This window comes from Symsagittifera roscoffensis, chromosome 6 (genome assembly GCF_963678635.1).
Source record: "Symsagittifera roscoffensis chromosome 6, txSymRosc1.1, whole genome shotgun sequence".
Classification (NCBI taxonomy): Eukaryota; Metazoa; Xenacoelomorpha; order Acoela; family Convolutidae; genus Symsagittifera; species Symsagittifera roscoffensis.
Window position 1 is genome coordinate 11,426,192 of NC_087067.1, and position 27,352 is coordinate 11,453,543.

The 27,352-nt window shown below is 31.3% G+C and overlaps 1 protein-coding gene across 4 annotated transcripts in view; it reads left to right on the forward strand.

Moving 5' to 3' along the window:
- LOC134848093 (monocarboxylate transporter 8-like) overlaps positions 1 to 27,352 on the forward strand; it is a 52,984-nt gene continuing 25,632 nt past the window's right edge. Inside the window, exons 1-3 of one of the 4 annotated variants that reach the window (XM_063865435.1) lie at positions 1 to 74; positions 20,197 to 20,811; positions 21,336 to 21,702. In XM_063865435.1, the coding sequence (XP_063721505.1) occupies positions 20,598 to 20,811; positions 21,336 to 21,702 (581 nt within the window). In that variant the 5' untranslated portion in view covers positions 1 to 74; positions 20,197 to 20,597. Of the gene's footprint in view, positions 75 to 17,729; positions 17,761 to 19,136; positions 19,200 to 20,196; positions 20,812 to 21,335; positions 21,703 to 27,352 lie in introns of those variants that run through there. The other 3 variants (XM_063865438.1, XM_063865436.1, XM_063865437.1) reach the window with 3 other exon arrangements.

Here is a 27,352-nt window from a genome sequence, read left to right on the forward strand (position 1 = left end):
TATCATTTTTGTGTGGCAGTTCCGAAAAGAAAAAGAAATTAATTGGAGCGTTATAAGGCATCAATCAAGTAAAGGTAAGAAGCTCACACTCTTTGAAACCATTGGTATTTATGATTTTTTTTCAATTACTGGTAAAGCTATTGAATCTGATAGGCAATGATCAATGTAGGTATCTTCAAATAAAGTCCACCCGGCTTGACATCCGCTATCTTAGAACTTCTTATAAGATTTGTAAGAAATTTCTGCTATCTTACAATTTTCTTACGAAAAAAGTTCTAAGGATATAATTTTTTCCCAAATTTCAAAAAAATATTGCCGAAAACATTTTGAATGTGTTTCTATGCCATAATAACTAAAAAAAATTCAATTTTCGTATTTTTCAAGTTTATGCTAGCAAAAGTTTTTAGATAATGATTATAATGTAGGCACCAGGGTTGATCAAAACTTCTTATCATACAATTTCATATATGAAAAATTTCTTACCATACGATTCCATTAAGTTCCATACGTACAGAAAATTGTATGATATCTCTATAATAAGCGTTTTTCCATACATAAGTAATCCATACAGCAAAAACTTTCATTTTTTTCTAAATTTGATTTCTGAAATTTTTTGGGTCAGCCATACAAAAAAAGGAGTTTTTTGTGTTTGTGAAAAAAGTTATTAAGCGAAAAGGAAAAAAAATCTAAAAGTAATGTATCCAGGATTACGTTATGCACACAAAAAATATATTTTTTTTTTGCATGCCAATTTTTTTAAAATGTTTGTTGAAGTACAAAGTTCGATTGCCGGGTGAAAAAAAAAATTTCGGTCCAACTTTAAAATTACTTGGAAAATTTTTTGTAATGGCCATCATTTTTGTTTTATGATGGAAATTGTACGATTAGCATTTTCTGACAATTTTTTTTGTACGATATACCGAACTTTATTCCAAAACAAGAAAAAAGATCTGAAAATTCGATGACACCATTTTTGCAAAATGTCTGAAGTTTGTACGACTATTATTTTTTCATAAACTTAGTTCATGGAAAAGTATGACTAGCATTGTTGGTCTGTGGAGGTCAACCCGTGCATTTTTAACGAAAAATCCAAAAAACAAAAAAAGCGATAAAATTGAATTTTTTTTGCAATGAATCTCCCAGTTATACGTAATGAGCGGTTTAGGCTCTTTTCTCCCACCTCACACGATTATGAATTTTATGGTGTAACGAGTGGTTTTACGAGGCTGATTAAGAAGACTAATTATGTTTGCCATAACCTAATTAGTCCGTATGTCATTTTTCATAACAATCAAAGAATGTGAACAAAATTTTACCTGTGAATTTTTGCAGCTGTGGAAAAAAAAGAAAAAGAGCCGCGGTTTGAACTAATTTTAGAGACAATAAATAATTTACTTTTAACAAATCATGTCATATAGCTGCGATGACGTGTTGTATGTGGGGCTCAGGTGAATATTGAACAAAATTTTAGCAAAAACTGAACTTACAAAATTAGTGGGTCTTTCGTTGAACTCATATAGCAAAATCACTCGAGTTTCCATTATTGTACTCTGCGACAATAGCGAACTATCTGTCTGCTTAAAAACAAAAAGTTTAAAAAGAACAAGAAAAATTTTTGTAAAAGTTCCTATCTTACAAATTTCTTAAAAGAAAAAGTCCCTATCTTAGCCAAACTTTGTCAGAAGTTGTATAAGATAGCAACATTTGGTCAACACGGGTAGCTATAATTCTGACTTTTATTGCTTAAGACTGCAGCTTAAGGTCTCTGAAATTTTGCGTTACATTTTCGATGAAAAAACTTAAATTGAAAATGTGGAAGTTTATTTTCAGTTTTTAGTCTACCCGTTTCACTTCACGCGCGCGTTATAAAGTACAAACTATATGGACCATACAGCGTTCCCAAATTTAGTTTGGAAAATTTTTGAATATTCTGCTCTATACGTGTTGATAGAACTGTAAATATTCAATATTGTCTAATTAGGTCAAAATTTCGAACTATCTAAAATTTATAAAGTAAATCACATATTGGATATTTGAGCTGAATAATCGAAAACCGTTTTCAGGCGTTGAAAAGTTTAAATCAATAATATCAAATTTTGAAAATAAAAACTAAAAATGAAAAACTGATTGAGAAAAAAATTGCTAGAGCATAAACTTTTCCGTTTTTTTTTGAAAAATGGAAATAATCGGATAAACATCAACTATGGTATTGTGTTGATGAGGAGCGGATCTAGAATTTTCTCAAGGAGATGGATTTTCAAAATTTTTTTAAAAAACTTGGTCGGCCTTCTTTTTAATTCAACCAAACTAATTTGCGAGCGCTCCCAGAACTTTGTAAAGACCCTATTTGACCAAAAAATTTGCGCGGCAGTCAAATTTTCTAAAAGACAGGTCAAACAAGCCGTTTTTGGGACTTTTTTGGAAAAATTCGACCGAAAAATTGCGTTTTTTCAGCGCGCGCTCCCCCCTCACAATTAGTATATATTGGCGCCGAAGGCGTCTATAGAGAAATTATAGGGTCGGTCGGCCTAAAAAATTCGTCATAAAAATACCAAAGGGGGCAGCCTTTGAATGGTGAGGGGATTGAATTCTCGGCGTCTTTCTTTAAACTCGGCTTTTATTCCTCAGCAAACTGAAGTTTGCAATAAAAACATCACAGAAACTGATATTTTTTATTTTGGAACTTTTTGCTCGCTGCAGAACGAAACAGCCTTGAATAAAGCTTTATAGATATTTAGTTATTCAAATTCAACTTTTATCTAGTGCTCATGTTTCAAATTTCGAAATATGTAACGGATTGCAGAACGAAACAGCCTTGAATAAAGCTTTATAGATATTTAGTTCTTCAAATTCAACTTTTATCTAGTGCTCATATTTCAAATTTCGAAATATGTAACGGAATTTTAAACTACTTTCGTTAATCAAAATATTAGATTCAACTGTTTAACCTGATAAAAACCTGAATTTAAATTGGATCAACAGCAAATCGCATTTTCTATATTTAAATTCTTTTGAGACAAAGAGCTATGATTTTAACCTGAAAAAGTCTCCAAAAAAGTAAACTCGGTTCTCATCTTTCTGGGAGAAGAAAGTATGCACTCCTCTTGAAAACTTGAATTCTGGTTTAAGTTGAAAAAACCACAAAACCTTTTAAAACTTGTTGTTCACTTTTCTGGTACAAAAAACATGTTGAAAATCTTTTTTAAAAAGCCTTCAATAAAGAGTTTTTTAAGCTTATCGTCCATCATTTTGGGAGATGGAAATATGCAGTCTTGTTAAAAAATGTTAACTTTTGCTTAACTTGAAAAGCCTTCAATCCATTGAAAACATGTTTCTTATCTTTTTGGAGAAAGAAAAACGCAATTTTAATGAAGGATGACATCTTTTTAATTTGTAAGAGCCTCCAAACGTTTTCAAACTGTTGTTCATCTTTCTAGGAGAAAAAAATAGATATACCTATTGATAATTTAACTAGCAAAAGCCTCCAGATAAATTTAAACGTAATTTTACTATTTCAGGGGAAAGGAAATGTACACTTTTATTTGCATATCATATTTGCTCTTAAATTGTTTTAAAAAAATTTTTCCGATTGCTTTGGGCCGCGATCATTTAAGTTTTCATTGTCAAATGGTTAAAATGTTTTGAGAATTTGATCAGTCTATGAATCCTCCCCTTGCCACTACCGAGAGTTTGAAATTTAGTCATTTGGTTTTCGTTTTTGGGAAAAGTTTTGATGAAATTTGAACTTTTTTGCTTACACGCCATCCCAATAAATAATTTAAGAAGTTTGATAAAAAAAACCACGCGGACGCAATAAAAAAAATCATTTTGCTAGCTTCAAACTCCACTGCAGCAACAGATTTGTAGCCTTATATTAAACTAACTTTTTAATCTATTTTATTCGCGCTCCAAAAGACTTGAAAAAAAGTATAAATTTTCAGATATAACAGGACTGTTTGCATAACAAGGCAAAACGCTCAAAGTTCCGACCGCACTTTGAGGCCAATTATAATAATTTTTAATTGAAAATTTGAGAAAGTAATCGAAAAAAGGATTTTTTTCTTCAATTTTTCTCTCACTTTATTACCTCAAACTCTAATGTGAACTGAATTGGTATATTTTTACCGTCTGTACTATATTTAGCGTCGTCTATACTAATGGTTTTCCTCAACTCAATTTGAAACGCATTAGTGCGCCGCTTGCGCGTATTTTTAGAACCCTAGATAATGCCCGTATAATTTTACCTCACAAAACTAACCTTTCATGGCCTTACACAAAATGATCAAAAAAAAATTTTTTTCTACAATTACAATTGAGTTCCAGTCCTTATTAAATTTCAAATGATATAACAAAATTCGCAAAATGCCTTAGTTAACTAGTCGAAAATTGACTTAAAAGTCATAAAAAACTCACTCCAAGCATAAATAATTCTTTTCATCGAAAGTCAGAATAAAAAATAAACTAGTTTGAAAATTTGGCTCTGTTCGCTGTTAAAAAAAAATTGATTTCTACATCCTAAAAAAAACAAAAAAAAGGAAATTGGTCATTACATTTTTTTAAAATATCAATGAAATTACATTGTGCGGAAAAGATTAGTGATTAAGGGTACTATAGGTATTAAATGATGGAAACTTCAAAAAGCATTTGAGTCATACAAAAATTCCAGTTGTTTTCAAAAAAATTATTGTTAGTCTAAAAGCATTTCTATCCTTTCTTAGACATTTTTACTGAACAAGTTGCCTTTAACTGGGCCTAAGAAATTAGACAACAAGCAAATTGAACAATCCTACTACAACGGAAAAAAAGACTTGTAAAACTACTACTACTATGTAATTTTAGACAAAATTGAGCTGTTATTGGGGGTAAAATTAATTACAAACTACTTTTCAATTTCAGTTTGAGCTTTTCTAAATGTTATTCACGTTACTACTTGTCACAGTTGTAATTTTGTGTATTTTAAAATTTTATCGTATTGTTCGGATCAAATACTTAATAATCAATTTATAATAATACTGTAGATCTCTTTGAGGTTTTTTTTTCACTTTTTGTAATAGCGTCACTTCATCTTTAACAAAATTTTAATTTCAAACCAAAATTTCATTGTATAATTTTTGTTTTATTAGTATTGTCTAATTTGCTTGTTGTCTAAGTTTTTATTCTTCGCATATTATAGCACAACGTCTATAGCTTTCTGGTTGTTTATAATTTTTAGAGTTTGTTTTCAGGAAAAATGTTTTCAATCGATAAAGTTTTTCAAACTGTCTTTTTTCTACAAAGAAAGGAATCTAAAAATTTGTGATCTAAACGTTTTTTGAAACGAATCTAAAAGAAAATTTGAATAGTTTTTTGACCGAATCACAATTAATTTAATAGATATGTTTTTTGAGCTTTTTTAGGTAGGGAAAATAAAAATAAGAGTCAATAAATAGTGTGATTAAACCTGATGTAAATTTGAGCAATTGAGTTTTCTAAGTTTTTTAGAAGAAACAATACATTTTGTTAAAGCTTTTTACCAATACATCCAAAAAGCACTACCGTTTTTTGTATCAATAATTATTAGTATTAAGAAGACTTTTCAAAAAACAAAACGGAGGAACTGTATATTCAGGTTTTATAAATCTTTTCCGCGTAAAATCACGTATCTCATTGGAAGAGTTCCGGTGATGTATCGTATGATTATTTTCACTCGAGGCATTTTTCAAAAATTTCCCCAGCGTCGAGAAAAAAAGCTGGTTTTTGCTTAGTTTATGCATTTCATTAGTTTCACTCGCTTAAAGTTGGGTTCTGAAGAGTTTGAGAGCCAGATTGGGGAACAAAAAAACTGCGAAACTTAAAAATAACTGGAAAAAATGGGAAAAGTTTTAAGAAAAACACTGTGAATTCTTTTAATTTTTTTTTGGTTTTCTAGTAATTTTTCCAGAGACAACATGCTTAATTTGCTTGTTTTACTGTGACTGTCAAAAATGTTTGAAATTGAGTTTTTTTATTAGATCCTCTGATCACACCGCAGAAAAATTGGCACAGACTTAAAAAAAATTTGTTTCTATGTTTTTATCAATATGTTCGGAACATTCAGTGCTACTACGTGTTCAGCACCCGACTATCCTTGTTTTTATTGATTATATAGAAACGACAGAAAAAATGCATTGTCTTTATCAAAGATCATAATTATACATTTCCATAAAAATGAGTTAGAGGGCGTCGGTACAAAACAATCGAATACAAAACAGTGCAATACACAACAGTTTGAAAAAAAATTTTGAACCAAACTGATTGTTTCAGGACAAAATCTTGATTGTTTTGACTGCCTTAAAAAAAGCTTTGAATATTTTTTTGAATAGTGAAATATTGAGAAACTATGAAATTAAGATTGATAAATTTTAACAATTACGACTCAACATATACAACTCAAAATGTAACATTTAAAGTTCAATTTTGAGTCGTATATGGAATTAGTAAGACCAATGAGCTTGTCTCAAATCAAATTGGAACGTTTATGTGGCGCGGGATAGCTGAGAATTATTGAACGTTTCGAGATATGTTAAACATCAAGTAATGAAACGAGCTTATTACATATACTCGTTTCAGCTGGAACGTGAAATGAAGTTAACATAGTAGAGTTCGCGCTCGACTGGGCTCTTGAAGGTTGACAGATTGATCCACAAATTGAGAAAGTTTTCATAAGGAAAACGTACTAGAAAAAAACCCAAGTATATTATTTATATGCCTCAATTTTTTTTTTCGAAAATTGGAGCAAAAACAACAGTTCAAAAGAAAAGATTCCAAAAAACAATCCGAAGGCATATTATTTGTTAAAGAGGCCCAAACGACCAAGAATCAACTTGATAACAGACAAATATTGATTCTCGCGGTCGGTACTTTTTTTGCCGTCGTTTTATGTCGCACTGTTTTGTCTGTTAATTTCTATGATTTTGGATTGTTTCGAATGTACACCAATTTGAGTTTAGTTGTTGCAGGTTGGTTGGGCCAACAAACCGGAAATTATTCGATTGTATATCAATGAGTTACAATTCATCAAACCTTGCACTCAGAGTTTCAGAATTGGTAATGTGCCAAAAAAAAAATTTTGAAAATAAAAGTCTTTCTCGGATCACATCTATCTTACTTTGAACGAGTTTTTTTGAGAATTTTGTTCTCTCTAGAATTTAGTTCTTTCGAATTTTTAAAATTTTGTAGCTTTGTTGAGAGCTTTAGTAAAATCTAGGGCGAGTTTTGTCTCCTTTTTTCAGCACCAACTCATTTAAATATTATTTTATGAAATTGATTGTCGGTTGAGAACTCTAAATTTCTTTGAAAGGGCGCCAATTGTACGTTTTGTTTGACTTAAATTGATTTGAATTATTTTTTTGGAGAAATCTCAGATATAACCTTGAGAAAAACATCAAAAAATAACAGGAGCGGATCATGAAAATTTTTGATAGAGAGAATTTTTAGTGAAATGTTAACGGTTTGATGAAAGTTTTCTTAGGTTGGCTAAATTGGTATAACAAGCTTTCCAACAGCACTATAAACACCCAAAAACATCATATATAACTTTATGGAAAATTTTTCATAATTTTTCAAGCATGAATGTAATTTTCTGGCCAATAATTATAATTATGGTTAATTTTTCTACGCGGAAAACTAGCGTATGCTGCTGAATATTAGTTCCCATGTTGTAAGCATTTTGACATCAAGTATTGTTTTTTTTATTTCCAGCCAATTTGTTTCATTTTAATTTGAAAAACAAAAATAGAAACTTTTCTTAAAATAATGAAAAGTGGTTTTAAAAATTAAAAAATGCATTATTTCAAATGCGCCACATTAATGACTAGAAATCCATCCATCATTTTTCCTATCGATATTGTTACCAGCATTTCAGAAAACTCTAATTTAGGCAGAATTTAATATAATTGAAAAATTTCCACATACTTCAGATGTCGGTCTGAAAAGCAATCAGGGAAGATTTCATTTTAATCGGATTGAGATACGATGATAGTGGAGTCTTGTGGATGCTAAAAGCCGTGGCTGAAAAGACTTTTTAATTAGTTTCCGTTGTCGCTGTGATTCGAAAATATCCTTTGTCTTTTTGACAGAGAGCATTTATACCAAGGAACTAATCAAAAGTCTTCAGGCAAACAGAATTGCTATACATTTTTTGTCAAATACATCTTTTAAAGCTCAGTGAAAACAGCACAATTTAAACAACTGACAGCCAATTCAGTGTATTTTATATACAAAAAAAATGAATGAAATTGTGATTCAATACCCGTATTTTCAACGTTTGGTTTTGTTCTAAAATCAGAGTTCTATTGAGATGTCAAATCTGATTAATTTATTACAACAACCATCCCAATTTCTCATTCGTTTTCCTTATTTTTCATCTTTTTTACTTTTGTTGCACTTAAACAAAGATAGGTGACCTCTTTAGAACAGAATATACAACATATCGTGGTGAAAGATTGCAATAAACTATATTATGGTGAGGTGATATTTTGTCAATAGAGACCTTTTTTGTCCAACTACATAATGAAGTTTGTTGAACATGATGTCAATTTGAGACTAGAGGAGTTGCCATTTTGTTTATTTTTAGTTGCTGATAGGGAAGAAAGCATCATCGAAATTCGGGACATGCGCCTTCAGTTGAGATCGAAAAATTACTTTTGTTGTTTACATTTTACGCAGATGCAAGATCTCCTTTGTTTGTGTAAGAACCACTTCTGACAAACATTTGCACACTCCGTAATTTTGAAGTTCCAACCTTTTCTTACAATTTTTCTAATCTTTTTTTTTGCATTTTGCTTCCTTTTTCACCAAATTTATCTGTTTTGCTTTTCTATTTGGATCTTGAGCGTCGTGTATCAAAAATGTTAGACATCAATTTATTATTCTAAAATTCCCTCTGAAATTATTCAGAAGACAACAAATTATAAGGCAACAAATTATTTTTAAAACAAAAAGTGAGCGTTTTCCCACAGTTTCTTCTGCATCCTACATAAAACTGAAAAAAATTAACAACCTGATGGTTGCTTAATTGGTTGTTTTGTTTTCTTCTAACCCTTTGGCGCAACCTGTGTACTTATATTTTGATAACAATTTATGCACACTTTACGGTTGAAAAAGTGATTTCAAATAAAATGAAATTTTATATCAGGAAACATCCGCTTTGTTTTCTAATTTTCCTTCACATCGAAAATTTATCATGTTTACTTTCAAAAACTACCAACAAATTAGTAAAAAATGTGACCTTCGAACTATTTGCTGTCTCAGAATTGAGATGTATCCATGAATTTGTTGGTAAGACTAAATTTACTTTAAAAATTCTTAAAGTTTTTTTAAAGAATTCTTTGAGCGCAGTCTTAAAAAGTGAAATGGACTCATCATTTTACTTGCAAAACTGCACATAGATTTTTTAATTTGGAATTGTAAGAAAATATAATTAAAAACCACCTCATTGAGTATTTTGGAATGAATTAATAATATTTATTTCGGCTAATTATAAAAGTGACACACTTAGGTAAAAAAAGCCGTTTTTTTATTTTATCTTCTTATCAATATTTTATTCAGTTTCAAATCCTCCCTCAGACTTGATTACCATATTATTTCAAAAGCTTCTATCCAGTTCCAGTACTAGTTTTAAACATTAATTTCCGGCTGAACAAACCATTTTTTGGATATTTGATCTTTGGGTTAGGACTCTTGCCGTTTACTCAATCACATGACTCCCTTCATCACAAAAAAAGTCTTTTTTTTCGATAACACCAGATAAAAAAACTGTTACTCAAAGGTAATCAAAATATACAATCTAATTTTAACGAGATGGACAGGAACAACTTTTGTTGTTCGGTACAAAAAAAGTTTTCAGCATCCCTTATGTCGATATTTTGAAATTTCGATCGAATGTATTAGGGAATATCATTAAAAATCTCTACTTTCTAGAAAAACATTTATGAAAATTTTGCCGTATTTTGGTTAAAAAATTTAAATACTGTTTTGCCCACTACAAAAGCAGAAAAAAAATTAGCTTGCCAGTTTAGCAAATTACATTGAATATTATGAAAATATTTTAATTTTTTCGCAATGATACTAATAAATGTAATCTTTTGGTCTTTATAAGTGTGAGTCCTTGAACGTAGTGAAGACACTCATTTATGTCATGTTAATTTTTTGGTTCAATTTTTTCGGGGAAATTTTTTTTAAATTTGTTCACGTCATATTTGCACTTATGAGGTTTGACATTACTATTTATTTTCAATTTCAATTCAATTTATGTGCCAAAATGAAAACAAGTTCAGCTTTTCAATTAAGAAAGCGGTAATGGCAGATAAAAATGTGAGCAATTTTTTTTCTGTTTTCATGCAGTCATTGAAACTCTCATAATTTTTGTTGGCTGTTTTTTCAAAATTCGGTTCAACAAAAGCACCTCACCAATTTGATCAATTTTATCAATTTTCATTTGTGATGTTTTGTTAAGTTTTAGACTATTGGTTTAATATATCTTTAAAAATACAAGAGTTTTGTTAGCTCCACGCAATTTCAAATTCTGGATTTTTTCTTACGTTGAGTAAAATTACTAAATATATGTCATTGATTGATTGGAGAATACACTATATCTCTTAAAGGAAAAATTTTTCATGTTAATCTACAGAATAAAATTGAAAACTCCCGCTTATGGAAAATTTTACAGAAGGTTTACTTTTGAAAGAATATCCAGTTTCATTGAAAAGAATTTGTAAAATATTTTTTAACCCAGTGTTGAGCAATAAAACCATTTTTTAATCTTAAAAACCACAATTAACTCAAAGTTAGCTACAAAAAAGGAAAATAACAAACGGATCCTACTTGTTTCTATCACCATGTGAAAGTAAATTCATCGATTCTATTTTGACCTTTCAGATATACTTAGATTCTTTCGCTTTTCTTTAGTATATCAAAGAAATTGCATCACTTGTACATTCAATGCTTATCTCCAGTAAGCGAAACGTCAAAATCAACTTGATGGATGTCGTTCAATTTTTTTGAAAAGCTAATCAATTAATGAATTGCTATTACGCTTTTTACTATTCTTCTATTCGGTTTATTCTTAACGTTGTTCGCACGTGCTAGATAAACTTCATTTTCCCAAAGCATTCCTCTGACTATGTGAATTGTAGAGATTGTCCCATGTGAACAATCTTTTCCCCGAACAGACCAAGTAATTAATTTCTCTCTAAAATAATTGACAATTTCGAGCAAAACGGCCTGCACTATGTTCAAGTCTGACTATCTGAAAACTTTTATTTTTAAGCATGTGAACTAGATCCTCCTAATTTTGAGTTAGGGTGGAAGTTATTCACTTGGTTGTAGAGGTTTTAGATATGGGTGTTCCCTTCCTTGCAAAAAAACATACAAAATGTTTCATGATCCAAAAGACGTTTCACAAAAGTGATTTTATCCGCTTATCGTTTTTTCGACTCCGATATAAAATTTTCAAAAAACTATTTAAGTGCTAATAAAAAATGGGTTTGTTTGACACATTGAGCTCAGTGTTTTTTCTCAATGCAACTTTCAGTTTTCTAAATAACCGTTTTTGTCATTTTCTAAGCCATCTGCGTTCAAAACTAAAAATGCCTCAACTTTTTTTGTGAACATAAGAGACAAAAACTGCTCATATTAAAACGGCGCCGCCAATAATCTGACGAATATTTTATGCGTTGGCCGCTGAATTTTCATTATTGTTACATAAAATTTTGAAATGAAAAATAAATTGAATACAAAAAAAATAGCCAAAAATATCAAAAGTGCACATTTGTTTACTTAAAGAGCCAAGTTGACATTTTGAATTATAATTGAAATTCAACTAACTGTTATTCCGAACTCTGAAGAAAGTAACAGAAATCTTGCTCTTGGATTGTATTCTTCTTAAGAGAAACTTGGGCCAATTTTTAGCAAACCTGAGATAATTCGACGAAACTGGGATAATTCAGGGTCCCACATTTTCCAGTTTTTTAGTGATGCAGATATAATTCGCTTCAAATAAATTCGGCTCAGAAATCCAAATAAATCATATTAAGGTAGGCTAAGTGAATTAAAAATGGTTACCCTAGTCAATCCAGGAAAGTTATTTTTGCCGGAGAACATTTGAAGATAACTTTTTAGCAAATTATGATTTTTTTGTGGAAAAAACAGATTCACATGTGAAGAAAATCTATTGCGTTTTTGTAAAAAAGTCAATTTGAGTATCAATTTGCTAAACAAATCAACTAAAGAGAAAAAATATGGCCACAAAAAGTGAACAGAACATACAAAATATCTCAAGATAATTGACACTTTTGATCAAAATTATGACTTAAAACACGAAAACAAGTTTTTTCTGCTAGAACTGCATAACTAGATTACCTACTCTAACAAAATTTTAAAATCTGTTTTAAAATTTGCATATCGAAATGCCTAAACTCTAACCTGAAAATTTACATTCGGAAAAGCCGAACGTTGAGTACATCCATGAAAATGTATATCCATTTCAAAGTAGGTCAGCCCAATTTTTTTCTCTGGACCTAAGCTCAGAATGATTTGTGACATGTATCAAATTGGAGATCCAGAGGGTTTTTCTGGCTCTCAAAACGAATTTTAAAGTATGATATTTTTCAAAACGCCTGCTAGTTAACATCCCTTTTGACAGATCTAGCAAGAGTAGGCTCATTTGCAAGATTTTGCAAGAATCTGCGAAGATCTTGCAAGATAACTCAAAATGATCGGCCAGGGTGGTGTAAATCTCTCGACTAATTTTAAACATTTTCAACGAAATATTTTTTGCACTATTCATTCCCATCTGCCAGATTTTGATGCCATTATTTCATTTTTTAACGCAATTATTCTATCTTAGGAGTATTAAAAAGTTTTTAATCAGACAAAATTAGGGGAATTTATGAGTACTTTGCACGTTCAAGACAAAGCTTTGATACGAAGAGTCTCGATTTATTTCCAAACTCAGAGCATAGCTATCTCCAGTATATTTATGGTATTCCATAGTAATCTGTCAAAATTTCGTAAACTTTTTTCTCAAGTTGAAGTTTGTATGAAGAAAAATCACACTGAGTATAAGTTTTTTGCCAGTTTTACAAACTAGAACAACTCGTAGTAAACTTATTTCCAATTACAGAAATGATCAGATAACTTCTAGAAATTGAGCTAAAAGCAGTTGTGCGCAGGAACAGATCATTATTGGGCAGATCTGTAAATAGGAAAAAATAGCTCAACCTTGGTTAAAACTTGCTTGGTTCAGGATGAAGGGATCAAAAATTTTTCATTGTTCCGACTTTTGTAACAAAAGTAACGGAATATTTGTGCTCAGGTGCGTTTTTTCTTCAGACAAAATTCGACTTTTTTAACTAGCTATTTTTGACGGGATTTTTTTATCATTCAAAGGTATTGTTGTCTTGAGCTTAAATTTGAAAACATTTTTCACCTGTGATTATTTTTCGTAAATTATGGGGGTTTAAAGATTGCCGTTTTGGTCATTTTGGGTAAATTATTGCGCGATATATTTCGCGCTATTAACGCGTAAGCGGAGAGTTAATCCGTCCTCTTATACGTGTAGTCTTGTTTATTTTTGGATTTCTCTTTAAATGCCCGCGCAGTTCTTTCTGCTGCTTATCTTTGCCGCGTTCGTTTTTTCTTGTACTGTTACTTTAGTTTCTGTACAAAAAAAATCTTTTTTGAAAAATCGAATTTGGGTAACGGTGGTTTTATAGAATAATTTCATTATTCAATTATTTTTTCTTTCACTTTCTCTATTCTAATTGTATTTGATTTTCAAACCACAATTAGTTTATTTGAAACTTTAACTGTGACTCGCCAAAATGTAACGGTGGTTTTATAGAATAATTTCATTATTCAATTATTTTTTCTTTCACTTTCTCTATTCTAATTGTATTTGATTTTCAAACCACAATTAGTTTATTTGAAACTTTAACTGTGACTCGCCAAAATGGTGGCAAAAAATCAGTGTGTCGAGTTAAAATAAATGAAAATGTATGATTGTATTTTGCTTTCTTATTATAAATATGTGGTTATAATTATGTATTTACATACATATCCCACAGAGAGAATCAATGGGTAATAATCAATTTTGGTATTCAAAACTGGTGTCATTATGATCAATCATTGTTAATTTTTGAGACCACGCAAACAATTTTGATTCATTTTAATTTAATATATTCATTGGGAACAATGTGAACAAAAAAGTTACTTGTTTTCTGAATCTTTTGTGCTTTGAAGAAACTTTAACACGGCACTAATTTTTTGGTTTTGATGGTTTTAAAAAACCCATTTTTGAAACACTTGACTAAATCTGTTTGTTTAAGAATAATTTGTTCAGATAAAAATCGATCAAAAAAGCAAAGTGTTAAAAATGCGCCTCCCAAATTTAGTTTCTTCACGCCCGCCGCCGAAGCACTTTGGTTTACGAGAAAAAACTTAAAACCCAAATTGAATTTTCCATTAGGATACTTTGTGAGGTTCGGGGCTCAGAAATTATTTTCTGATCCAAACCCGGGAGTTTTGATCCAAACTTGTTGAAATGTGTCCCGATGACGGGCATGCCAGCGGGATTATTTTTTCGATCTGCATGTATAGCAGCTGTGTACCAGTGCCAGTATAGTTTTTCCATGTCTAAGCAGACATGATCAAGTTCTGGAAAAAATTAACCCATGTCTGCATTCACAACATTTCTACACGTTTGCATAGTTTTCTCATCACACCGCGTACAAAAAACGACTTCAATTTGAAAAATAAAAGAAAATTTTTTTCTTGTAGTTTTTTTATGAATATGATCGGAACATTCTGAGCTCCTTGCACGCCAAACGGCTAACCTTTTTATTAAATGCCGATGGTTTCCTCGAAATTTCAGTACATGCACTTTTTTAACACTGGAATAAAAAAATCTCACTTTAGTGTAAGTAAGGGTAAAATTGTTCATAAGATTTCATGCATATTTCAAACTGTTCAATGGAGATTAAATTTTAATTTCTTTTTAATTGAAAACATGGACTCGAATACATGGATATGAAAATTTTTAAAAGCAATGGTAGCAGTGTGTTTTGCCGGCTGAGAAAACTCAATGCGGAGAAGCAATCAGCTTAATTGTTGATATGCTCTTTCAACAGTAGTTGAATACTTTTTAAATTACTTTGCGCAGCAACTTTTTTGATTTTCTGTTATTATTGTCCAGCTTTCTTCTTCTTGAAATTGTCCGGTTACCAAACAACCCGGAATTTAGTCTGTATCTTTTAAACAAACTAAGGCTGATTGCGAAATTGTACCTAAAACCACTATTCGTGGCTCTATATTTCAGCATTTGTTGCATCAATTTTATTTAGTTGGCATAATAAGTTCCTCCATCAAAAACTTACTGGGTGAAACGAATGTTATGAATGTTGAACAAAACTGAGCACATACGTTTTCTCAAATATTTTGAAAGGGGGAACAATACTTTTTGACAGGCTAGTATTACTAGGTTAGTAAAATTATTTAGTTTTGACTTTTAATTGCTCCAGCCATTAATAATGAAAAAGAACTTTGACTTCAGCTGGGTTCTAGTTTTCTCTTTCTTTTTCACGCAAAATGAGACAAAGATAGTCATCTGAAAGAGTCTTGTGATATATTATATTGAAGCTGTTTCAGTCGTGATTTGAACAAAAATGCAAAAATTCTTCTCAGTGTGTTGAGAAAAACTGGTTTGAAGCGAGTCGAGCGAGTAAAGGTAGCAAGTCTTATTAGTCTAATTCAATGTAATATCTTATTCTTATAACTCAATTTAAGCAAAGAAAAATTAGTTTTACTCCAACAAAGTCGGTAATGAAGTTGCTTTTAGCGCGTTATACAAAATTCTTTTTTTAATCAAAAATTTTTTCTGCAAAAAAATAAGAATAAGATTTTTTAAAATAATTTTGAAAAAAAACTGCTACCTAATTTAGTAAAGCTTATGACTAGGCCTAAATTCTAGCTTGTTTAAATACCCTTTCATCAACCACCTGTCAGAAACGAGACAAACTGAAAAAAAAAAGTTTTTGTTCTCATAAAAATCGAAAAAATGGTTAAAACGTTAACAATTTTTTTCGACAAATGAGCAATTTGGTTAAAAAAAACTGAATAAACAGGCTAACAAAAGTAACAACGCTGTCGCAAACTTCAATTACACGTATATTTGAGAGCAATTATGGTTTTCCACAGTTTGTAGAAAACGGCCCATCATTTTTTTCGTTTATCCTGATATAAACAAGGTTGATCGAAATCCGCCTTAGCAAAGTTAGCGAACTATCAATCTTATTTCAGCTTCGTGTCTTAAACAATTTTTGTGCTATAATGATCAATTTTTTGATCAGATAGTTCGTTCTTTCAAAGTTGTTCTCGAAATTTATGTAAGCTTAGTGCTGTTTTTACATCTGATGGATTACAATGAATTCTGTAAAATAGAATTTTTTGGTCTGCCAACGGAATTCACAAAAAATAGGATAATTTTTCAAACTTCTTCATTGAAATATTAATGAGCTTAATTGATTATATACCAGTTTCTTTGCACGTTTCGTCTTCAACTTTGACCCTAAGTTGCTTCTCATTTGTGTTTTTCACAGACGTTTGGAAAATTGCTTCAGCTGTTTGCAAATCAGCTCAAAATTAAAACAAAAACCTATTTAATTTTTTTTCGATCAGATTATATTCATTGCAAATTTTTCGACCCCTAAAATAAGCGTACAATGTTTTAGTTTGATGATTACTTTGATTGAGATTTTTTTTTCATCTACCGCAAAGTTTTTTGGAAGTGTCTGCGAAGTTTTGTCTGATAATAAGTTAAATTTTGAGTTTAGATGAACCAAAACTTGAAAAAAAACGGCTCACGTTTGGATATTTTTTAATGGTGCATTGTTATGATTCGCTATCATGCTTATTTCTGTTGTGACAATCATTTGGCAAAATAAGATATTATAGTCGATTATAATAGATTTTAAGAGATAATCTTTTCTTATCAAAAGTTACAATTATTTATAGTTGAAAGGTATCAATTCTAAACTTTTGTAAAAATGTGTTTTGTTGGGTTATAAATTATTAAACATCTATTTTGGCTTTCATAATTCATTCTAATTTTAAAAACGAAATATAACTGAAGTAATTGTTACGACCACTGAAAGTGGGGAAAAACATTGTATTTGGTTGTGTTTTAGTTTTTTATTCAAGGACTCTTTCATTTTCATTTTCAGCATAGTTGTATCATGTTCAACAGGTTTCCGACAAATCCATTTTTCTGTCGTTTGTTGAAAGCGCTTCGTCAGGCGTTCATCAATTCAACTTGAAAAACTTCTGAACATCAAACTTTGAACAAATAGATATTTTAATCCATTTTCTTAATGTATTTTGGTAATATCTGAAACAAAGTAACTTTCTGTGGTAATTTTACAGCGGACAGCTGCCTTTGATCTTAAAAGAATCCGGTTCAAACCTACAAAATGTGAAAAATGAGTATTTTGGAGGCGGTTCCTTCAATTTCTATTTTTTCTCATTGAAACCTGAAGATAAATTGAGAACACGGAAAGTAGATGGGATGGTCTTGAATTGCATTCTCAAACGCATAAAAATTCAAAATTCAAATCTAATTTGCATATTTTTATACTTGTGACGCAACTATTTGCTCTTATTATATCAAAGCTTCAACGGATGATGGGTATGAGAAAACGATAACAGGGACGAGGGAGCTGAAATTAGAACTTGGAGCAGGTAAAAGCGGTAAGATTAAACAACCAAATTAGGGTAAAACAACAAATCGTACTATTTGGCTTTGAAGTAAACTAGAAACAGTATTTTAGCGTTTTTTAAAGATTTTGTTAATAATAAAGAAAACTTGCGCATTTTTGATGCAGCTATTTTTACATCTGCCATGAATAATTACCAAGGCGAAAAAGAGACAGTCTTTTTCAGATTTGGTCATTCTGATTTTATAATTCTTCTCTTTTTAAGCAGAAATTCGATACATAATCTTTTCTGTCAGCGCTTACCTAAAAAAATAGATGTCTGACTTAGCGGGTTATTACAGCTTTTTTTGCCGTTTTATTGAATGTTCTTTCTTGTAAAACTTTTATGATGCTATGATTGCTATCATCAATTATTGTTTTCCCACCATGCTTAGAAGAAAAAATATGTGAACTCTATTTTACAAACTTATCTGCTTTTAGGAGACTTAAGTCATTTTTACAATGAATTTGTAAAATCTGAGTCGCTCATTTTGGATTGTGATATATGGATGTGACTTTTAGTTTCCTTAATAGGGCGTGAGGAGGGAAATCTCTGGAGTGTGAACTAATTTTCTACCATTTGTCTATTTGGGAATGGGGACATGGGGGGGGGGGGGGCTTTTTATGACATCGGTCAATGGTTTTATAATGGAATTGACTGTTTTTTGTTAATGGAAAACTTGAGCGAAGGGATTTGCCTAACTGATAACTCATAAACACCTTTTCCAAATAAAATTGCCCAGCTAGATTTTCAAATCGAACTTTACTAGGCCGACATGGATTACGAAAAGCCCACAAAATATATCCGCATAAAATAGCTACTGAATTTGGTTCTACTAAGTAACATATTTTTGAATTTTCAGAAAAAGTATCGGTTTTCAATTTTTATGGTCGGTATATTGAATTTCTTCATTCGGGCTTTGTTTTTATAGTGCCACATTTTTTTACCAAACACTGAAAATTTTAAGTTACAGTCACTTAACATCATTTTCCAATCCACTTCTTTTTTCTCTTGAAGTCTTAAGTTGTTTGCAATTCCTGAACTCAACTATACAAGACTATAAAATGTAACAAAATATCAGTTTTTTTTTAAATTTTCCTTTTCCTGTTTTATGAAGTCTAAACTGTCGAGAGTTCATCAATTATTGACCGCCCCGCCGATTTCTCCCAGGCTGAATATTTTAACATTTTTTATTGGTATCCTCATTTTAACGCATGCATCGTTGAGTTTCAAAGGCGGCGCATTGTGGAATTAAAATTTGATACCGCTATTGTGTTTTTTTTTGTAAAATTCAAAGGTAAATACTTCACTGTATTTATCTATCTCTATCTTTCTATCTATATCTTTCTATAAACACTAGGATTATCTTCAGGTAATCGAACAGAAACAAAACAGAATCAACTTATTTTTTTCTAATAAAATTGAGAAAAAAGGTAAATACTATCCATAATCATTAATCAAATTATTAATCCAAGATGGGTTAAATATATAAATGTTTATTAAAATAAGCTCGAAAATAAAAGTCGTCGAGTAACTTCTGTTTCTTTTCTTTTTTATAAATGTGTCCATATTTAAAATTTATTGTTCATAAATTTTTTCATTGTTTAAAATATATTTATAGTTCTTAAATTTTGTCCCACTATGTCATAATCAATTTTCATCATTACGTCTAGAACTTCGCTGGAATTAACCAACAAAATGTAGTATTTAGTCAATGATAATACCAAAAAAATTGCACCATGAATCTATTTGTTAATAAATTAAGTAATTATCATTGAATATTCAAGAAAACAACATTATATATTATAAATATAATCAGTTTTTGCGTATGTAAATTGTATTCTTTCTCAACTAGTTTACCAATTCAATGGGTTGAAAACTTGTTGCATGTTTGCAAAAAAAGCTTCATTTGACAATTTTAGCGAGAATTATACCCATTTCCGTTCGATGCCATCTAGCATTTCAAATAATTTCTGGTAGTTGAAGGATAGCTAATAAAGAATACAAACCCAAGACATTGCCCGAGGCAGCTGAAAAATAAAAAGATGGTATCACAAAAAGTAATCGCAGCATTTTCAAGGTTGGCAGACGAAAAAAATTGTTTTCCTTCTAATCTTCGAGGCAAATTGCTTTTGAATCTCAGAAAAAAATGAGGCAACATTATACACACAGAACTAAGAGTAAACTGATAACCCAGAATCGTCTAATATAATATGTGCTTAAAACCTATTGCGCAATAACTCTTTATAATTTCCTGGTCTATATTTGAAAAAAAAAACTGCCGAATTTCTAAAAATGGATACCAATATCTGTTTTTTTTTCTGATATCGCTGTCTGAAATCTTAATTTACTTCTTGTATCTATTCTTAGGGTACTAATTTCATCAACTTGGTCACCGCAGGGCGTTTATTGAAATTTATTACATTTCAGGTCGGTTATTAATCCCGCAGAAGGAAGTTTTCTTATTCTTCCTACTAATTTGAACGAATTAGCTGCGATGATTGAAAAACGGACATGGATTACGACATTCTAAGACGATAAAAAATTATGGCCTAGTCACGGATCAGCGACAATAAAAAGCTGGAAAAAAGGATCTTGGCTGTTTCTTTTTCACAGCGCATTAAATCATTCATGACAAATATCTCAGAAAATCGATTGGACTAATTTAAGTAATGCTTCATGTCAATTATTTTTGGTTTACATTTTGTATCACACGAGTAATTTACACAAATAACGATGAGAACTAATTGTGATTCTGGGACTACTTAAATCATACGCGAACGATTTGCTACTTTGGGATGTTGATACTTCATTGAATTTCACGATTCTCAATGACAAACACGGCAACAGCGGCGTCGTCTCTTCCGACCCTGCCTGGGACAAGATCCACCAGTGGGCTCAAATATTACCCCGAAGGTGGCTGGGGCTGGATAGTTGTAATATCTGTATTTATAACTCAAGTTATTACAACCGGATTACATCTTAGCTTTGGTGTCACATTTTACGTTTTCCAAGTCGTAAATTACGCCGACCGGAATCTTACAGGTAAGACTTGAACACTTAGTTTGATCACCGATAAGTTATTACACCAGATAGTTTTAGGAGCACCAAATTGGGCCATAACATAGTTTTAACAGTCATTTAAACGAAAATCGAAGTCATGAATATATCCGACATTTGACTTGACATTTTTACTATGCAAAAAATATATCTCACATTCATTCTAGAATAATAGCGGATTTAGGGGGGGGGGGGGTTGAAGGGGTGGAAGCTCTTAACCTCTGGGGTTAGACCTCTCATGGTCCTTTTGGTACTAATTTAGGACACCCCTTTTTGTTGGTCGAACAACCCTAAAAAATTTTAAACCCCTAATGATATTCCTTTTTCCACCCCTAAATAAATTTTGTCTTTTGGTGGGTAGGGTTATAAGGTTATAACCAATTAAACTTTCGTTTTGCCCAAAGTTTGAGCGTATATGTTTAGTTATTTGTTGTGTGTGTTCACATCATCATAATTGTGCGTTATTTCACTTTGCTGCTTAGACTAAAAGACCTCATATTATCTTTCAGAGTCCCTCTCACCAACTCTCTCGCCCTTTTTAGCTTGGTCAGGCTCCTTATCTTTCGGAATATCCCACCTTCTATCTCCCCTTATTCTATGCTTCACCTTCAAATTCGGACCCAGAAAAATGGCCCTCGTTTCGGCTGTTTCCACCATCGTCTCTCTCATACTCTGTAGTTTTACGACGTCGCCGCTGCTTTTTGTTCTATGCTACGGGTTGCTGTTCGGCGTGGCGTCTTCAATTTGTCTCGTTACTTCGTTTATTATTCTGTGTCAGTACTTTTCCAAGAAGAGAATCCGAGTGTTCGCGATTGCACACAGTGGCGGTGGCTTCGGAGCTGCCCTTTTGTCCCCTTTGATCTTCGAATGCGCCAGGTAAAACTACATATAATTTATAATTTGTATATTCATTTCTTTCAAATGGTTTAGGCTTGTTGATCATTTTTATGAAACGACGGTCAGGAATGCCATTTTTGCAACATTTTGACCAAAAGAATTGCATTTTTTTTGGCACACGATCCCTTGCAAAACGGTCCACTTACATTTTTAACCCCATCCCCCCCTAAGTTTCCAAACATTTTAAAAAAATTGTTGAAAGGAACATAATTGAGAAATTGAGCAACATACAAACAGTAACAAAAATCAAAGTTGTGCTGAAAAATGTTGAAAATTAATATGTAACCAACTTTAATTTGAAACGTAGAAAACATTGTATGTCGTTGAAATCATAATAGAGTTTTATTGTCTTTATCTATAAAATTGAAAAACAATCAATTATAATTGATTTGCAATGGGTTTTAATGCTTTATTAAATAATAATTCTTTTATAATTGATTATAATAGATTATTTTTCACTCCTATAGACACTGACAATAAAACTTAAATTAAATCAACTTTTATCCACGGGACTCCACTGCGGGCACCCCCAAGCCTGGGGGAGGATGTTAACTTGGTTCCAACTTGAGAATTTTCAGCCAATCAGTATCGAGAATTTTACATGCAACGGTTAACAAGCTTATTCCGACTCAAATGATGGGGTTGAAGATCAAGCCTTAAAAATTCTGCTAGCAGCAGAATTTAGCAGAATTCGGCTCAAGAGCAGATATTTCATAGAGCAGAAAACAGAGCTGAACTTCAATCATACGGCAGAATTTGTCGATTTGGGTCTTTTCTGTAAAACGGCCCAAAATTACCAAGATTTCTATTTACAATGAAAATAATTATGTTTTTTCGTTGGAATAAAATCAACCAACCACTAGAGAGCAATATGAATCAATTTTCAAATTAAAATAAATATCAGTTTTGGGCCGAAAACGGAAAAGACCCGTCAATTTTTCTCAAAACTTTTCCAAAACTTGACGAAATAAAAGCTGCAATTCTTTTTCTCGGAAACACCAATCAAGCATCTTGGCTCTATCCGACTAAAGTTTGATCAAAAACTGCTCGATTTCTCAAAAACACAAAAATTGAATTTATCCGCGTCTCTACTAATCTACTATTTTGCTTCTTGAAAGTTCTCTGCTCGTTTTTCAAATTAATTTTTTTTCGCAAAATGATTCAAACAGTAATTTTTTTTGTAAATAACGCATGATTAAATAACATTTTGATAGAGCAGAAAAAACATCAGAAAAACATTTTTTCTATAAAGCAGCAGGAGGGCATGTTAACGTGATCAAATTATTCCGCCTGTCAATCAAAATTTCACTGATTCGAGACCTGTCGTGATCTGTGTTCGTTGCTTGATGTTGAGACAGCATTTCTCAAAAAAAAAATAGAAACAAAAATTGCATGTAGGAGAGCTAATGCGCACAGAAACTTTTTAGATTCGAAAAGCTGATGGATGATTTCAATCAAAATAGGTTTTCTTGATAGATTTGTTGTTAGTTGAGAATTTAGGGGGAATGGGAAAGCTTAAATTGATATTTGGATATCAATAACTCTTGATAATAAACAGTTTTATAATTGTTTTTTTTTTTAAAAAGTTATCTTTTATTTTCATTTTTTTGCTCGACAGTTCTTTGATTGGAAAGTATCTATGGAATAGGGAGACATATTTTAGATGATTTCAGGCGCATCAATTGCTGCTTGTTTCTGATTGATTGTGATATCATTTTAAAACTTTTTAGTTGTTATTTCGGTTCCCTTATTGACTCTGAGAGAAAAAAAAACCACTCAAAAACCACCCGAGCATAATTATTCCGTCAGTTTCTTCGAAAGTAGTCTCCTTTGAATTAAACTTTAATTCTATAATTTTATTTTTGTCGGTTTTCTTTATATTGACCATGAATCCGCTTATTCTGGACCTGTAATTTTTTTACATGTTTCATTTCTGCTTCTTTTTCTAATTTCTTACAATAAGAGAAAATTTCTGCAGTTACACTCGGTATTTTTTTTTCTTCATTTTTCTACTTTTATTTTTTCTACAATTAGAAAAGTGAATTTTTTCATGAAGGGTGTGTTGATATTATAAAAAGTGGGATGCAATTACTTCATGATAATGGCTCAGTGATCAGCTATACTTGTTGATTTTTAACAAACATTGCACTGCTTTTAAAAATGCAACCGCTACCGTTTTCTTGATTTAACTGTTTTTAATTAATATTTAGTTTGTCATAGTTTCAAAAACAGGTTTTTGCTACAAAAAGTTTAAATGTTTTGAGGGTTTTCTAGAGGTTTCTGAGACGTGTAAAATAATTGTATTTTGCCAAGTTTTTTTTCTTTATTTTTTCTTGCTTAACCTTATTCTGTTAACTGAATGAGTCGAACTTAATAAAGTTTGTATCATGTTGTAAATAGCAGAGATGGCTGATTTACAACGCTTTTTCTGAACCACTTGAATTTTATTTGTATGTTGAGAATGTCTCCTTTATGATCACTCGGGACTCTGTTTTTTATTTGCCGATTGAATAGTGGTTTTGATTTTTCAATATTTCATCTACTTCCTACCATTTTATTTTTTTTCTCCTTATTCTGCTCAAAACTGATAGCTCCTATTCTTTTTTGAGCTCGAATTTGAGACCCATAAATGAGTCGAATTGACCAAAAATACAGATTATTCTTGTCAAATATTCAAATTACACTCGACTCAAATTAACTGTTGAGTCTGGTCTGGGCTAGAAAAACAGGAAATAGTTTCAAGAAAAAAAACATTTTGACTTCCATTACATTCACTCAAGTAGGCACGCTATTTAGGCTTTGTTGGTAATCGTCTTAAAAACTATTGAATTACTTTTACTGTTATAACTACTATTATTATGACGCCTTTTGTTTTTCGTTTTAGTAATTTGACCTTAAAAAATAAAAAATTTGGGCGGAATAAGTGAAACCCTATTTTGGTTTCATTTTCTGAAAGCTTGAATGGAGGCTGAAATAATGGAATGAAAAAATTTTTTTTTAGAAGAACCGGAAGCCGAAAAAAATCTCAGCTAATCAATTTTCAGTATTCTAAAGTTCAAAAGAAGGAAGCATGAACGAATATCAGTTTTGCACGGTTTGAAGGACGCTGATTGATTGAGAATTTTCAAGCACTTGGTCTTTCACAAAATTACCACTCAAAAATTATCATTAATTAAAACTTATGAACGCTTGTTTTGGGCCACTTTTGTGGTTTGATCAAATGATATCGAAAACATTTCAAATGATTTATGAATATGGTCGGAAAGTTCAGTGCCATTTACACACTTTCAGCCTATCTATTGGTATTTGAAATTTGTAAAATTAAATGACTTATTCAGAGAGTAGAATCGTCTTTTCTATTATATGGCTGCTACTACAGAAAAAGTCCGGTTTGGAAAATGGATTAAAATATACGTATTTGTTAGATGCTACCAGTTCAATTTTAATTTTTAAATTACCGCCCTGTCTGAAAATGTTAGATATCCTGTCTTACTTTTGATTGACTCCTTCCCGTTTGACGTCATTTTGAAAAAAGTTGGCTGAGCTAGCAACCACATTACTCCATCAGACTATGAAAAAAAATAATCAAGAATATTTTTGACCGAAAAGCAATTGTTTTTAGCATTACTTAAATTAATCCCAAGATAAAAGAGACAAGCAAAGGGGGTCTAAATTTATGGCCGAAGGTCCCAATGGCAGAACTTTTACAACCGATTGCAAAAAACCGGCTGTTTATCCGGCATATTGTTTTTCAGATTGATGAACAATGTAGTATAGCTGGAATGCAACTGGGTTACTGCAGTAAATACCAGATTGCCAAAAACTTTTCGCCATCAACGTCCTCAAAACATTCCAAAGTTCACTCATTCTCTTGTTTTTTCTTCTTTTGAATCTCGAAATTGAATTCTGTTCGGCTAAAAAAATTGTTAATTCAGCCTTTCGGCTACCAAAAAATTCCCTTCAGCATTTCAGCCATGAAGAAGAAAGGTTAAGATTCAATTTCTCTATAAGTTCTATTTGCACTTGAGCTGAGAACAAAAGCCGCAATAAATTTTAGCATGTGGTTTTTGACAGGCCAATTGTGTGGATTTCATGGAGACAATATCAATACTCTTGTGGGTTCTTAAAGGTCACGCTGGCATGATTCAACCCAGATTTTTCAGATTGGTTAAGAGGGCTTTTTTTAGCTTCCACTAAAAAGTTAACTAACCAAGGAAAAAAATATTACCAACTAACTATCGATGAAACTCTTTCAGAAACGGAGTTTTACGCACTAAACGGCCCAAAATCAAAGTTGAATCTGATTGGCTAATTAGACAATCAAGTTCAAACAACATGGCCCGGTGTTTCAATCAAAAATTCCGGCAGATAAAATTTTGGCTGAAATAGCCAAACTTTGGAAATTTTCTTCCGCTGAAGCCATTTTACTGAATTTTTCTTGAAAAGAATGTGAATTGAAGTGAATTGAAAATAATGCTATTGTTAGACAAAGTTTCACATTTGATAACCTCGGCTGATTTTATTCTATCCGTTGGAAGTTTTCATTGAATTGCCTGACCAAGATATAAAGATTTTAATTTTGGGCCGTTTTGTGCATAAGAACCCCGGAATGAATCAAGGTTAATTTTTGCTGAGTTTGTCAAAAATTTTAACAAAGTTTTCTTTCAAAATTGCAGTTTAGAATACCTTGAACTTATACACTCTGTCGTTTTCTTCGAAAGTGTCGGCACAAAAAGTAATACAAAAAGTATAAATGGAAAAACGGATAGCCGAATGCTGTACAGGTTGCACAAAATGTTCCGACCTTATTCATTAAAAAAAAGCTTTTTGTTTCTTTTCTTCATGTTTGTGGTTTTTTTTCGGTCTGTGGTGTGATTCGACATCTATAAAAACGAGTAAAACATTACCGATTGCAGAAAATGAATGACCAACAAAAAAGAAATTTTAAACTTTTGTAAAACTTTTTTCTTGTTTTTTTTTTTAGAAAAACTTTAATGGCAAGAAAGCACTATATGAAACTATAAAATTAGGTATTTTTAGCCTAGAAGTCTAAATTAAAAAATTTCATATAACGATCGTTACTCGGTCGCTTTACTTGCGCAAAATTGTACAAAATTCAAACATTTAAACCAGTTTCTCTCGAGACCGGGAAAACTTTTGAAAATTTTCTAATGTCGTTCGAATCAGCACTGAAATGGCTTTAATTTGGCATATCGTTTGACACATTCAGATGACAATTTTTGGTAACTCATTATGCGTGAAAAAAAAAATAACACCAACCCGAATCCAAAGTTACTCTCCATTTTCAATGGTCGGAACAATAACAGTCGTGATTTTTTATGGCGATTTTTTTCTTTTCTATACAACAAGATATTTTTTTAGGGTTTTGATTGAAACCTAATTTAAAAAACACAGTTTTTTTAGAAATGCGCCATTACAGTTTTATCGGCAGAAAAAAAATTATGACAAGTCGCTGTCTCCCGGACCTCGACTTAAGTCGCTACTGAAATTTCAATAGTCTTTTTTGTGACAACGTTGAAATGGTACTTAAATTGAAATTAAATCTTTGGAGGCAATATTTCATTACTTTATGACAACGGTGGATTAATTTCAAAATTGCACTTAAAAA